The sequence below is a fragment of the Genypterus blacodes genome, unplaced genomic scaffold (assembly GCF_046128005.1).
Source record: "Genypterus blacodes isolate CSIRO-AG114 ecotype Tasmania unplaced genomic scaffold, CSIRO-AGI_Gbla_v1 ptg000122l_1, whole genome shotgun sequence".
NCBI classification, from domain to species: domain Eukaryota; kingdom Metazoa; phylum Chordata; class Actinopteri; order Ophidiiformes; family Ophidiidae; genus Genypterus; species Genypterus blacodes.
The window spans coordinates 314186-327500 of record NW_027466925.1 but is presented as its reverse complement, the minus strand read 5'-3'; the positions used below and the strand labels follow the sequence as shown (position 1 = coordinate 327500).

The 13315-nt window shown below is 46.0% G+C and overlaps 2 protein-coding genes across 2 annotated transcripts in view; one reads left to right on the top strand and one right to left on the bottom strand.

Moving 5' to 3' along the window:
* The window catches only part of capn1 (calpain 1), a 16251-nt gene extending 10136 nt beyond the window's left edge, over positions 1-6115 (bottom strand). Inside the window, exons 1-4 of the mRNA XM_076162443.1 lie at positions 5987-6115; positions 2611-3190; positions 1364-1433; positions 177-295 (exon numbers count right to left, since the gene is read on the bottom strand). Of these exons, the coding sequence (XP_076018558.1) occupies positions 177-295; positions 1364-1433; positions 2611-2865 (444 nt within the window). The 5' untranslated portion in view covers positions 2866-3190; positions 5987-6115. The remainder of the gene's footprint in view (positions 1-176; positions 296-1363; positions 1434-2610; positions 3191-5986) is intronic.
* Positions 6116-6921: 806 nt separating this feature from the next.
* On the top strand, positions 6922-13174 carry sf3b2 (splicing factor 3b, subunit 2). The gene is made up of 22 exons (XM_076162440.1): positions 6922-7254; positions 7626-7672; positions 8002-8052; positions 8138-8368; positions 8516-8566; positions 8662-8743; positions 8831-8925; positions 9028-9136; positions 9226-9323; positions 9477-9773; positions 9883-10005; positions 10120-10200; positions 10294-10521; positions 10610-10759; positions 10850-10939; positions 11025-11132; positions 11248-11355; positions 11461-11603; positions 12129-12230; positions 12339-12438; positions 12544-12735; positions 12838-13174. Exons 1-22 carry the CDS (start codon positions 7050-7052, stop codon positions 12907-12909), a joined length of 2763 nt encoding a protein of 920 aa, XP_076018555.1. The 5' UTR covers positions 6922-7049; the 3' UTR covers positions 12910-13174.
* The last annotated feature ends 141 nt before the right edge of the window (positions 13175-13315 follow it).

Below are 13315 nucleotides of genomic sequence, written 5' to 3'. Positions count from 1 at the left end.
CAAACTGCCAAAACGACCAACTTGTGAATCCATGTGACTTTGCTTGCACACACTTGGGGTTTGTTCTGTGTGAAAACATTTCATGCCGGGTTGCAAGGTGCTTATACGCCCCCTAAGGCATTGCGTAACCATAAACAGGAAATCAGTGAGCGAACAGGAAGTGAATCTGGCATCACCTGGAAATGGAAGATGCCGGCATATCCTTGGTCGAAGCTCTGGCCGTGAGGCACCACTCTGTGGAGGAGGGTGTCGTTTAAGGTCAGCGAAGCGATGGCGGCCAGCAGCCAGCAGTCCCCTGAACACACACACACACACACACACACACACACACACACACACAGAGAGAGAGAGAGAGAGAGAGAGAGATGGTCACAAGCCAAATTCCTGTGCCTGAATGCTTTTTGACTCAGGTTTACACTTTGATATATCTGACAAGGATGGGAGCAGCCTCTTCTCTGCTTGGCTGAGGCATGTAGATCATATTTTCAATCTAATCTAAAGCGATCTAATGACTAGAATCTATGTTTTCTTAACTCCTCCAAACTGAGAAACGAAGAAAGCTTGTAAAACTTGAATTGCACCACCGTCAATAGAAGAGTCGGGAAGTATGTTTGAACAAGCCTTGCCCTCTGGGAAAATGGGCGCGGCCCACGTTGCATTGGCCTGAGAGGATAGCAGATTCATACAGACACATCCTAGAGTTTGGCTGGTGTAATGACGTGCAGCTGCACTCTGATCGCCCAGACAGACCGACAGATCTTTTGTTTTCTTGACGACGCCATCACGCATGAAGCCTTTGCGATCAGAGATAAGCTCATCCACAACTGAGATCACTGGTGTGTCTGATTGTCTACGGCAACGACTTTGACAGTTTTAAACACCAAAGATCATCTTGTTTCTATTTTTACCACCTATTCTATTCTTTACTTTACATGTTATACTCAGCTCACAGATAGAGGCGTGAATCATTCATGCATCCAATCAATCGTTACCATTGGCTCGATTTGCTCATTGGCTCTCTGTCTTTCGTGCTCTCTTTCGCTTTCTGTCTTCACTCAAACATTTATTGATCCTGATGAAAAGTGACGTGCGATCAATCTGAGAGGAGGTACACGCTTAAAGCAGCTAGTCGGATTGGTGATTTACTGTAACGTCAAATAAATCGCGTTGTGTCGTCTTGTCCTTTCCTGTCATGTGGTGTCTTTTAACACAATGCTCTGAATTGTCGAACGATGTAAACTGTATTCTCTGTGCTTCTGATGTGTTTCTTAATGAGATCCAGACCCCAGCCCCCTCTCTTTCTCTCTCTCTCTTCCCCTCATATAATAGCAGAACAGTTGCGAAAGCTCCCAGTGGAACTTACCCAGAGATCCCTGGCAGATGTCTGTGCGAGTGGCTCCATCCAAAATGAACTGAGGTCGGTTGCAGAACTCCTGTCGAACACACACACACACACACAAACACAAATTAGATTCAGCCTGCCTTCCGGACACACATAAATACACAAACTCAATCTGTAGGTACAAATGTTGCAATGCTGCTTTCGCGAGCTCGAGTTGTTGCGTTTGATGGTCGATTTCAGCTCAGATGATCACAGATGTACCAATGATCACCTGAGGTCAAAACCTGCAAACCATGAATGCTGGTGATCTGAAGGGGTTAAATACTTGCACAAACTAATCAACTGTGAGTCAATCTTAGGCTCAGAAGTTATCAATCAACCAGAAGTTGAAACTGATCCTCCTATCTGACTGTGAGTCATCTTATTTGAGTCTTGTTGCCCACTGACGCCTTACGTGAAGCTATAAAAAGAAGCTCATCTCTTGCTCCATAAACATAAAAGCACGCACGGTCGCACACATGCACGCAAACCATCACACACACACATACTGCTGAATTCACACAGACACAGAAACAACAAAACAACACACAGAAGCTTAAATTCGCACTCACACACACACACACAACACAGAATTTGGGGAACTGTGGTGCATTCAAGGCCTGTGCATTATGTAACATCTGAGTTTTTTCACTTTCTCATTTGCTACACAGTTGCTCACACACCTACAAAAATTGATTCTGCGCTATGAGCACGACTCGTCTTTCTGCTCTTGTGCACAAACGACTGCACCACACATCAGCACCCTGTCACGGTATGTAGAAATTAAACTGTAATGGGGCTGTGCTGTCTTCAGGGCTGAATGTGTCTCTGGCATATTTATGATGAAGTGATAAGAGAGTGAAAGAGGGTAAGGGATGCAGAGCGACTGTCCTACTGTTTTGGCGCTGAATTGCTTATACGTTCAGATGGATTGATTCACGTACCTACAAGCTTTGACGTTGCAAAATCACACGCATGACAGAATCAATAAGTAAACAAGCACAATATAAAAGGGGATAAGGTGAATTCCGTGCTTTTCAGTGACCCTTGAACACACCGACACCTACAGCATAAGTCTTCCCGTTCTTTCAGCTGCATTCCTATGGAAACATCATGTTGGGGTTCCGGAGGTGAGATGCAACTTCCAATAACTAATCCCAGTGAACCCAGCAGTGGTTACACACACTTCTCAGGGGTCATCTCATACACCTCTGATCTCAGTCTCTTACCGTGGGCCTCATCCAGCGGACGCCGGAGGTTTTGGCAGACCTGGGGCCCAGCTCATTGAATCCCAGAGCAGAGGCTGTGGCTGGGAAGATGTTGTCTTCAAACAGCTTTCCACTCCTGAGGCACTGGGCTTTCAGAGACTCATAGTCCTGACCCAGAAACTTCACCGCCATGTGGTTCTGGCCCAGACCCTCGTCTCGATCCCACTGGCTCCTCAGCCTCGCTGCCGCACCCGTGGCGTAAATGGGCGTGTCCATCCTGACTTTACGGGGTCAACTGTCACTTGGAATTTGGTACGTGTGATATGAAAAGGAAGGAGACGAGGACTACGATATTTACGAATTATTGATGAGACTTGTAAAAGCTTTTTGAGGTGATGGTGGCAATGGTTTCAGGCCCAATCAGATTTTGGTGCTCAGAAGCGGTGCAGGCTGTGGAGAGACGCCCTCCTCACGGCCAAAGGAGAGGCAGATCTTCTCCCAGCCTCGGCAACAAAGAGCACCAATCACAGTTTGACGTTATGGTTTGGTCCAGGTTCCTGACACTGAGAGGCGTGCAGGGGTCTCGTTGCTCAGCTTTACCCTAAAAGAGACGAAGACACAGAGGGGGGAGAGAGAGAGAGAGAGAGAGAGCTGAGAACAAGTGTGTAGTGATCTATGTTAAAGTTATACAGATACGAGCCTTACATAGCTCTGAACCGGTGAATGCAGCACAGACAAAAGCAGTAACATACCACTGCATGTATACACCCCCTCTATACACACATTCAGGGCTGCAGATGCAAAGTAAACCCTGCCTGTTTCTTTTGAGTCAACCATAAACACAACCCAGGCATGCATAGCACAGAGATTAGTCACAATAGGCATAGCAGAGCAACTTTTCTGTGACATGCAGACAGGAACCATCAGAAACTAATAAAGTCAAGGTTTAATCACATAGGTGCATTGATGGCATGGTGTGTGTGTGTGTATATGTTCAGTTGACATGTTGTGTGAAAGCTACACACAGCTGACAGTGGGCGGGGGTTTGTGTGAATCTTGATGCACAATGAAGGCACCACGAGGCTCACAACAAGCAAAAGCTCTCAGACACGTTAATTACGCAGAAGTGTTGACTGGCGTTAGTACCAACGCAGCTCCAGTCCTGTCAAACACACACACACACACACACACACACACACACACACAAGAAAGGCGTGTGAAGAAAACATCAAGTTTATTTTTAGCGCTGACTGGCTTTAGTTTTTGTCATTTGTTGTATCCTTTCTCGCTATCAGTACAATGTCTGCTGCCTCCTGTTTCCTGGTTTGAATCATGGCTGCACCTTTCGCTTTTATCAGCTCAGAGACAGCAAGAGTTTCCTCTGCTGACTATGAGCCACGCAGTTTAAATTCGTCCTAACACAATACCCGGTACGTGTTACCATGACGTCAGGTTATCAAGTTTGTTAACTCTAAATACAACTACAGCAATTGCTTAACTACTACTACTACTCATTCACAACAACTACAACTACTTTAGTAGTAATGCCACCAATGCTGCTTCTACTGTAACAACCACCACTACTGAATTACTACAACTACAACAAGCACTACAACTATTCTAGTAGTTCTATCAGTGCTTGTACTGCATTACTAATACTACTAAAACAGTTAACCCTCTCGCAGCTATTGTCAGCATAAGTGTTACTATTACAACCACTGCTATGAATGCTAATAGTTCTACTACTAGTGCTATTCTTACATTAATATTTCTACTACATGTGCCACCAGTAGTTGTACTACTGTACCGCTGCTACTATTACTACAACCACAACTAAGTGCTGCTGCTTCTATTTCTTCTTCTACTCACTACCTTTACTACTACTAATTTCACTAACAGAGCTAGAGTTGCTTACTAGCTACTGTTGCCGCTATGGCAACCACAGTTATTAATATTACTACTATTATTACAGCACGATAAATACTATATTTAACTGTTGCGTGTTTAAGTGTACAGTCTCATAACCTTTTCATCCTGGTGCGTGTTATCAAGGCTTCGTCTGAGCTCAATCTGGCAGTGATAAATATTTAATTTCACTTCACATATGAAAAACACATACATACCCCCCTCCACACACACACACACACACACACACACACACACACAGATCTCATCCACCTCACTGCAGGTAGTGACATCTATGGGAAACGACAGGCAGAACACTGCATGTCCAGACACATTACAGAGCTTTTCATTGTCAGATACTACACTCTAACAACACAACACAGTAATCATAATGTATCATAATACAGCAAAATAATTACTACAATGCAGTTACTAATCCAAGTAGATGTTTTGCAAAGAGAGAAATCAACTGCTTGTGTCTGTGTGCTTCCAGCCAAGCAATAACCTTACAATAACAGTGTGTTGTTAAGTGTGTTGTGTGTTAGATCAAACGCCTGCCCTCAAATAACACATTTCCTCTAAATTGGAACCATGTAATGAATTCCAAGCATATGCAACCGCATCTGCCTGCCCTTCTGATGTCTGAGCCTAGCCTGTGTCTTTAAAACATGCTGATCATGGCTCAGTAGTGCCTGTGGGTGTGTGGGCCAGTGTTTATTCTATGAATAAGCACTGTGCATTTCAACGTGGCCTCCGACCTGCACACTGGGACTCATCTTCCAATCACGGATGACTGTAATTAAATATCCTAAGTGTCTTTGCTTTGAAGCCAGACAGAGAAAAAAAGACCTGCAGAGAAACTGGACACGAACACAGAGGGAGTAAAGTAGCTGCTGGTGCAGAATGATTTCATCAAAATGGCACGAGGAAGTAGGCCTTGTATCAGCTCTACATGTATATTACATTAACATGTATTCAGAGCTACAAAGCGGTTGACATGCATAAGGAAATCGTGCATTTCTAAGTAGATATCTTGCCAAATTGGTATATTTTCCCAAAACGCATCCTATAGATATAAGTTAAAGTGGGCTACATGTTGGCATTGAGGAAGATGGACAGATCTGCCTGTCACAGATAAGCATGTTTTGGTAGGTGTGGTCTCTGAGGGGAAGATGCATTGACCAGCTGACATCTTGCAACTTCTGCCCACTTTAACAAGTTGACTAACACGAGCAGCTGGAGTCGATCGGTTTCGTCACGCACAGTCTGCACATAAAGACTGTAACAAAATCGAGCGATCTGGTGTGTCAAATGCTGACAGAACTTGCGAGACGCGAGCTTTGTTTTTTTGCGTAATTGGTTACAGCTTCCCCAACGCATAAGTCACAACCCTCCCAAAAGTTGAGATTAAAAGCTCCAAAGTGTTTTTCTCCCCTGCATCACGACACAGGCTTGAACCCAGAGAGTGTCAATGAAGGAGTTTTATATTTACCTTTGCGGATGTGTCCTTTAAAGAGTAGTTATTTAGACATTCAATAGTCTACTTTCTCTTTTCCCTTCCATGTTTAGCGGGGTTCCTGCTCTCTACCAGAGAGATTATTAGTTAGAAACGCCCTGTCTGCCCTGTGCGTGAGACCTATCACTGCGTCTGCGCACTGCCCACAACCATAAACCAAAGGGTTTTTTTTTTTTTACTCTCTGACTCTTTTGTTATTCATTTCATACTTCATAAAACATGCTTCTGTGTTTTCATATTCATTAGTTCACGGAGTGGACGTAGCGTTTGGCAGTGTTGGAGCTTCGTTCCCTAACCGATTTGAATAATTTTAACTGTGAAATTAAATATTAAACAACATACATTGTATCATTATATATTAATATCAATTGTTCATCATTCATCATCAATGCCTGTATCATTACATTAAAGCATTCGATCTTTACAGAACAGCATATACTGTTTATAAAAATAACAATATAATCATTATACTGTGAACATATTTTGGAATTCATTCAATCCCGTACAAATATTAAATGTGTGGATATTTCTACATTACTTTGCATTATTCTGAGAGAAAATGTGTTTGTTTACATTTACATTATCATAGGATTTGTAGTCTTGTATCTCCGCTGTTTTACGACGTTATTCCGAAACTGATCCGTCAAATGTGAATAATATATAATAGCATAAGATTGTCTTGATTAGGTTTTAAGAGGTGTACAGTAATTCTATTGAAATACATATAGTCATATTGTACATACTCCAGTCTCCATATTAAATTGATAAGCTTCTTTATCTTTATGTTTATTTTATATAGTACTGTCAAATAACTGTGATTATTATTTTTTTATTTTTTTTATTTATTATTATATTATCTTTATTGAACCATACACCAAAGCAAATTTCCTTGTAAGTGAAAACCTACTTGGCATTAAAAACGATTCAGATTCGAATTCTGAAAGCAAGGTTTTCCATCACTGACATCTAGAGGCAACAACTAGATATTGCGACGTTCTGCCTTTCGAACTATGTATCCCAGCAGGCAGTGCGTTTACCCATGGTGCTTTGCTGCAGTCCCGTTCTCGCCGCTCGCGTGTCCGACGTTCGGTCGTTGTTTCATTCAGATAATCGCAACATGGCAGCCGACGGACCGCCCGGCACCGAATCCCTTCCCGATTTGGGAAGCGCTATCGCGGGCTTGAACGCATGGAGCCACCCAGAGCTTCAGGGCAAGCTGGCGGAGCTAGGAGCGCCCACGATGGGTAAGAAAAGAGCGGGATAAGAGCCACCTTGACCTGGAGAAGGATTGTTTTTAGCTAACACTAGCTAGCTCCGTGCTAAAGCTAGCTAGCCAGATTCAAGACTTCCGCGCCTGGAAGAAGTTACTAAGGCCTGTCGTGTGTTTACATTGCATACAATCTGAAATATTTCGCTTTTATTTAGCAAACAGCTTGTTCATACATTTGCACGATGTGGTAGAATCAGCAATAGCGTCTTATATTTGACCCAATGCGTTCCTGGGTCGTCACTTGCCATAGCTACCGGTTGTAAATTACATGCTACATTCATGTTGGCGGTCATATCAGCTCGATAATAGTTCCATTCACACAATCCTGTCTTCTTTCTTCCTTAGGCCCCAGAGAGGAGCTGATTGACAGACTGAAGGGATATATGATACAGGTAAATACATGTACTGTGTGTAGCGTCACACTTAACTAAAGGAGGTTGTAATGTGTGTGCAGCTTATCAAAGTCAAATTGGCCGTTACTCATGAAGAACATTAGCGCTTGACATCTATTTGACCCATTATCTGACCCACATGTAACTTAATTGTAGGATCCAAGATGGAGTGAAAGGTAGTTTGTTAACTGATTGAAAAGATGAAGAGGAAACTGTTCTGGCCCTCACGTTGCCCGTTGCTGCTGAAACTATGGTGGTGATGGTTTCTAAGGTTACTGTGGTCCAAAATGGGCTAAATGCTTTCTGGTGTCATTTGTTTCCCTCTGCAGACTGGAATCCTCCTCAGCAGACCAAATGATGATAAGCCAATGGGACCGCAGGTATGTTACAATGATGTCATTTTCTGCAGTGCCCAAGCTGAACTCCACAGCCTCTCACCCTCATTATTCCCTCCTCTCTCTCCAGATGCAGGGCATCCCTCCCATGCCCCCCATGCCCATGCCTCCCATGCCGCCTGGTATGGGCATGATGCCGGCTATGAGCATGATGCCCGGCGGCCCCCCTCCCCCCGGCATTCACATGGGCATGGAGCCCCCGGGAATGCCCCCTCCCAGCCTCTCGCAGGAGGATCAGCTGAAGATGGCTCAGCAGAGAGCGGCCATTGTGTTACAGCAGGAGGAGAGGGCCAAGCAGCAGGTCGGGAGGGGACATTTGTTTCTGGCGTAATCTTTCATTTTGTATTCCAAATACTGACAATTGCTGCGACAAATAGTCAGTGATGTTGGATGTCTTCTTGGGATAGTAGAATATATATCAAACTAAACTTGTTTCTGTGTGTTTTAGGGTGACCCCCGTGTCATGGATGAACAGGAGCTTCTGGAGCAGCAGAAAAGGGTGAGAACCTGAAGATGCCTGTGAGAAATCAACAAAACAAAGATTTTGTCAGGATACTGATGTCTCTTTCTACCCTTCCTGTCTGCCATACACAGGCTGCAGTGTTGTTGGAGCAGGAGCGCCAACAGGAGATGGCCAAGATGCTGCCTGGGCCCCGACCTATGCTGCCTATCCGAGGTGTGTGAGCGTCACAGATATGTCATTCCCAATGTAAAGCTATCCCCAGAAAACAATGACCTAATATTACCCAAGACTTGTTTGTAGGTTTGGATCCCCGCGGGCCGCTGCCTCCGGGCGTCAGCATGATGCCCATCCAGAAGCTGAGGGTGCCGCCGCCTCCAGGGGAGGATAGCAGAGAGGTACACGTCGCCTTTCTTTGCACGTTTATATGTTGCATACATTTCCTTTAGCTTAGATCTCAGGGATGTAGCTCCATGTCATAGTTTGCGTGTTCGCCCCAGATCTGGCAGGGGGACGAGCTGAGCATCACAGGGCCCAAGATCCCCCAGGCTCTCGAGAAGATCCTCCAGCTGAAGGAGATCAGACAGGAGCAGCTCACAGATCCTGCAGGTGAGCACAGCTGTCAGTCGTATCTGTGCTGTAGGGACACCTCCACATAGAACTCTTCAGCATACGTGCGTCGTCTTCCCTTTTAATAGAGGAGGAAGATGACGATGGAGCTGAGATGGAGACGACCAACTCTTCGGCTCCAGTCATGTCTGACACAGATGATGACGGCCCGTTGTCTAAGAAAGATGTGAGTTGACCTTTCTTCTGGTGTGACGGCAAAATGGCCGTTTACATCGCTGGAGAAATTCACCAGTAAATTCTAGCAGTCTCTACTTTCGCGCAGTTTGGACTTGTGTGAGGTAGAATTCTCACAATGTTGTCTCACCACCTTCATATTCAGAAAAACCGCCGTCGCCGAAACCGCAAGAAGAAGAGCAAGAAGAAGCGCGCCCTGGAGAAGAAGGAGGAGGCGGAGCAGAAGCAGCAGCAGCAGAAAAAGGAGGGCGACGAGAAGGAAAAGGACAAGGAGAAGGAAAAGGACAAAGACAAGGACAAGGACAAAGACAAGGGGAAAGATAAAGAGAAGGAGAAAGAGAAAGATAAAGAACCAGAGGTGGAGATCGAGTACGTCACCGAGGATCCTGAGATCTATGACCCCAACTACATCTTCTTCAAAAGAATCTTTGAGGCGTTCAAGGTGAGAGTCGTGATCTGTGGCTGCTGCCGCACGTTTGCTGCTTTGGTTTTCAATTTGGCATGATCGTTTTCTCTCTCCAATGGGCCTTTTTTCCTTCTCTTCCTCCCAGCTGACTGATGACGTGAAAAAAGAGAAGGAGAAGGAGCCTGAGAAAGCAGATAAGCCGGAGACGGCAGTACTGAGGAAGAAAGGATTTGAGGAAGAAAAGAAGGACAGTGACGACAGCGATGAGGTTCGAATGTTCAACACTTTATCTTTGAAGAATATTTCAAGTGTTTGTGTTTTAGCAACACATAAATTGGATCTAGTGTATCACATTAGATTTGTGGATCTTCTGTCTGTACAGGAACTCAGACCAGACGTCCCCAAACTGTCCAAGAAGAAGCTGAGGAGGATGAACAGGCTGACAGTGGCTGAACTCAAGCAGGTACACAGCCACATTTCACAGACAGAAAGATTTGAAAGCAAACAAAAGACATGAACCTCGTATTTAATCTCCACCTCATCCCCTGTTCCCCAGCTGGTTGCTCGTCCGGACGTGGTGGAGATGCACGACGTGACTGCCCAGGAGCCCAAGCTGCTGGTTCACCTGAAGGCCACCAGGAACACGGTGCCGGTGCCCCGACACTGGTGCTTCAAGAGGAAGTACCTGCAAGGCAAGAGGGGCATAGAGAAGCCGCCCTTTGAGCTGCCTGAGTTCATCAAGAGGACAGGCATCCAGGAGATGAGGGAGGCTCTGCAGGAGAAGGTGGGCTGGTGGAATGTTTGAACTGTGGGCAGAAGAGTGTGGTACTCTTGCACATGCACACTGTAACTTTGCCCCTGTGTGTTTGCAGGAGGACGCCAAAACCATGAAGACCAAAATGAGGGAGAAGGTGCGCCCCAAGATGGGGAAGATCGACATCGACTACCAGAAGCTCCACGACGCCTTCTTCAAATGGCAGATCAAACCCAAGCTCACCATTCACGGAGACCTTTACTACGAGGTACAAGAGGCCGCAGTGCTTCACCACAGAGCTGCAGGATAAAATGTTCCCCCCAACTAACCTGCTCCGTGTGTGTGTGTATGTCTGCAGGGTAAGGAGTTTGAGACACGTCTGAAGGAGAAGAAGCCAGGCGATCTTTCCGATGAGCTGCGTATCGCCTTGGGGATGCCCGTCGGACCCGTACGTTTTGCTTTAGCCGTCAAGAGTTGCACAGTCGGGGTGATTTCTTGTATTGACGTCGCGTTTCTTCTCTTCTCCATCTCAGAATTCCCACAAGGTTCCTCCTCCCTGGCTCATCGCCATGCAGAGATACGGCCCCCCTCCCTCCTACCCCAACCTCAAGATCCCCGGACTCAACTCCCCCATCCCAGAGGTAAAGCGTCACCTTCATCACGTCTCCCGCTGCCCCATTTCCTATTTTTGGCCTTCTCAAAATGACTCCCTGCTTTTTGTTTCTTCTCCTCCTCCTATGTTCCTCCCGCCATCAGAACTGTACGTTTGGTTACCACGCGGGAGGCTGGGGGAAGCCGCCCGTAGACGAGATGGGCAAACCTTTGTACGGCGACGTGTTCGGGACCAACGCTGCAGATTTCCAGGTTACACACACACAGACAGATTTCATATCTATCTGCGTAGAGCCTCTATGAAGGTGGTGGACTGTGTTGAAATGAAAACACGACACGTTTGCCCATCTGTTCTAGGCCAAAGCGGAGGAGGAGGAGGTGGACCACACGCCGTGGGGAGAGCTGGAGCCCTCGGACGAGGAGTCGTCAGAGGAGGAGGAGGAGGAGGAGAGCGACGAGGAGAAACCGGACGAAACGGGATTCTTCACGCCAGCAGACAGGTGCCGAGCGTGCAAATTAGCCTCCACACAGAAACTCATTACGGAGAATTCTGCTTACCAACTTTTAAAGAGGATAAGATCAATTCAGTGTTTTATAGAAGCAAAGAAACGAAAGCTGTTTATCAGAATTAGTTGTTCTGTGTTTTGCATTCAGTTAAATTCTTACAGAGGGGGGGACACACTGATGATGTTGGCTTGAAAAACACAATTACCATAATTTACCATGAAATTATGAGGGCAATTATCCTCTGAGCTCTGCTCTGATTAGCATTTAGATTAGGTAAGTTTGCTCAGTCGATGAGCTATTTCACTTGCCTGCGTGTGTGTTGTGTCTACACGTCTTCATCCCAACTGTGTGTTGCTTACTGTGGGGGTGTGTGTGTGTTTGTTTCTGTTTCTGTAAAAGAATGAGTAAGGCTGTTGATGCCTACAGCTTTTCCTTGCCCACAGCTCAATAACACGAAAGGTTTAACATTCACACAAGCAAGCAAAGATGTGCTCATTTTGTGTGTGCATGTTTTCCAGCGGGCTGATCACTCCTGGAGGCTTCTCATCAGTACCCGCAGGCATGGAGACGCCCGAGCTGATTGAGCTGAGGAAGAAGAAGATTGAGGAGGCCATGGACGGGTGAGTGACTTTGTCTTTGCAACAACCCACATTGATGATGATGGTTTTGAATAGAGTTGAGACTTGACCATGTTATGTATGTATGTGTGTGTGTGTGTGTGTGTGTAGGAACGAGACGCCACAGCTGTTCACTGTGCTCCCAGAGAGAAGAACTGGCCCCGTAGGATCGGCCATGATGGCCTCCACACACATCTACGAGATGTCAGGGGTAAGGCTGGAGGAACGAAACGAGCGCAATGCCGAGTTAAGTTCTCTACACGCTTTGAAACTGGTCGCATCATTGCATTAATCTCTGCCTCTCTGCCGTCCTCAGGCCATGGCGGCTCGCAAGGCTGCCGGAGGGCAGGAGTCGCAGGGCGTGGAGGTGGCCCTGGCCCCGGAGGAGCTGGAGCTGGACCCCATGGCCATGACCCAGAAGTACGAGGAGCACGTCCGAGAGCAGCAGGCCCAGGTGGAGAAGGAGGACTTCAGCGACATGGTGGCCGAGCACGCTGCGAAACAGAAGGTACAGACGCCACATCAGAATCAATTCAGATTTCGCAAAGCACTGATTATTCTCATCACGGCGACTTACAAGCAATCTCCTTTCCCCGACCACCCCTCACAGCAAAAGAAGAGGAAGGCCCAGCCGCAGGACACGCGAGGGGGCGCCAAGAAATACAAAGAGTTCAAGTTCTAAAGGAGCAAGGGCTGCGACAACGCACGAGAGAGGAAGACTCAGATTTTAATTTTGGAGGCCTGCAACACCAATCACCAGTTAGAGGCGTGAAAATAAATCTGTGTTGTGTCTTCATTTTTACTATGAATAGGCCCGTACCTTCAGGACGCATCATGAGCTATGACGTTATTTCTTCTGTCTGACCACACGAGTGTTTGAGTTTGGTTGGTTATATCGTTGGTTACTTTTTCACTGTACCCATATGTTTTGTAAATAAATGAAGTGATGACAATTCTGGCATCAAGCGCTGATTACTTGACATAGTTCATCTGGAGACAGTTGTATGTAACAGCTTACTCTTTATATTGATGATGGTAAACTCAGTAACTTCCACTATATTGTTTATCTACATCCGTTTCCCTGGCAA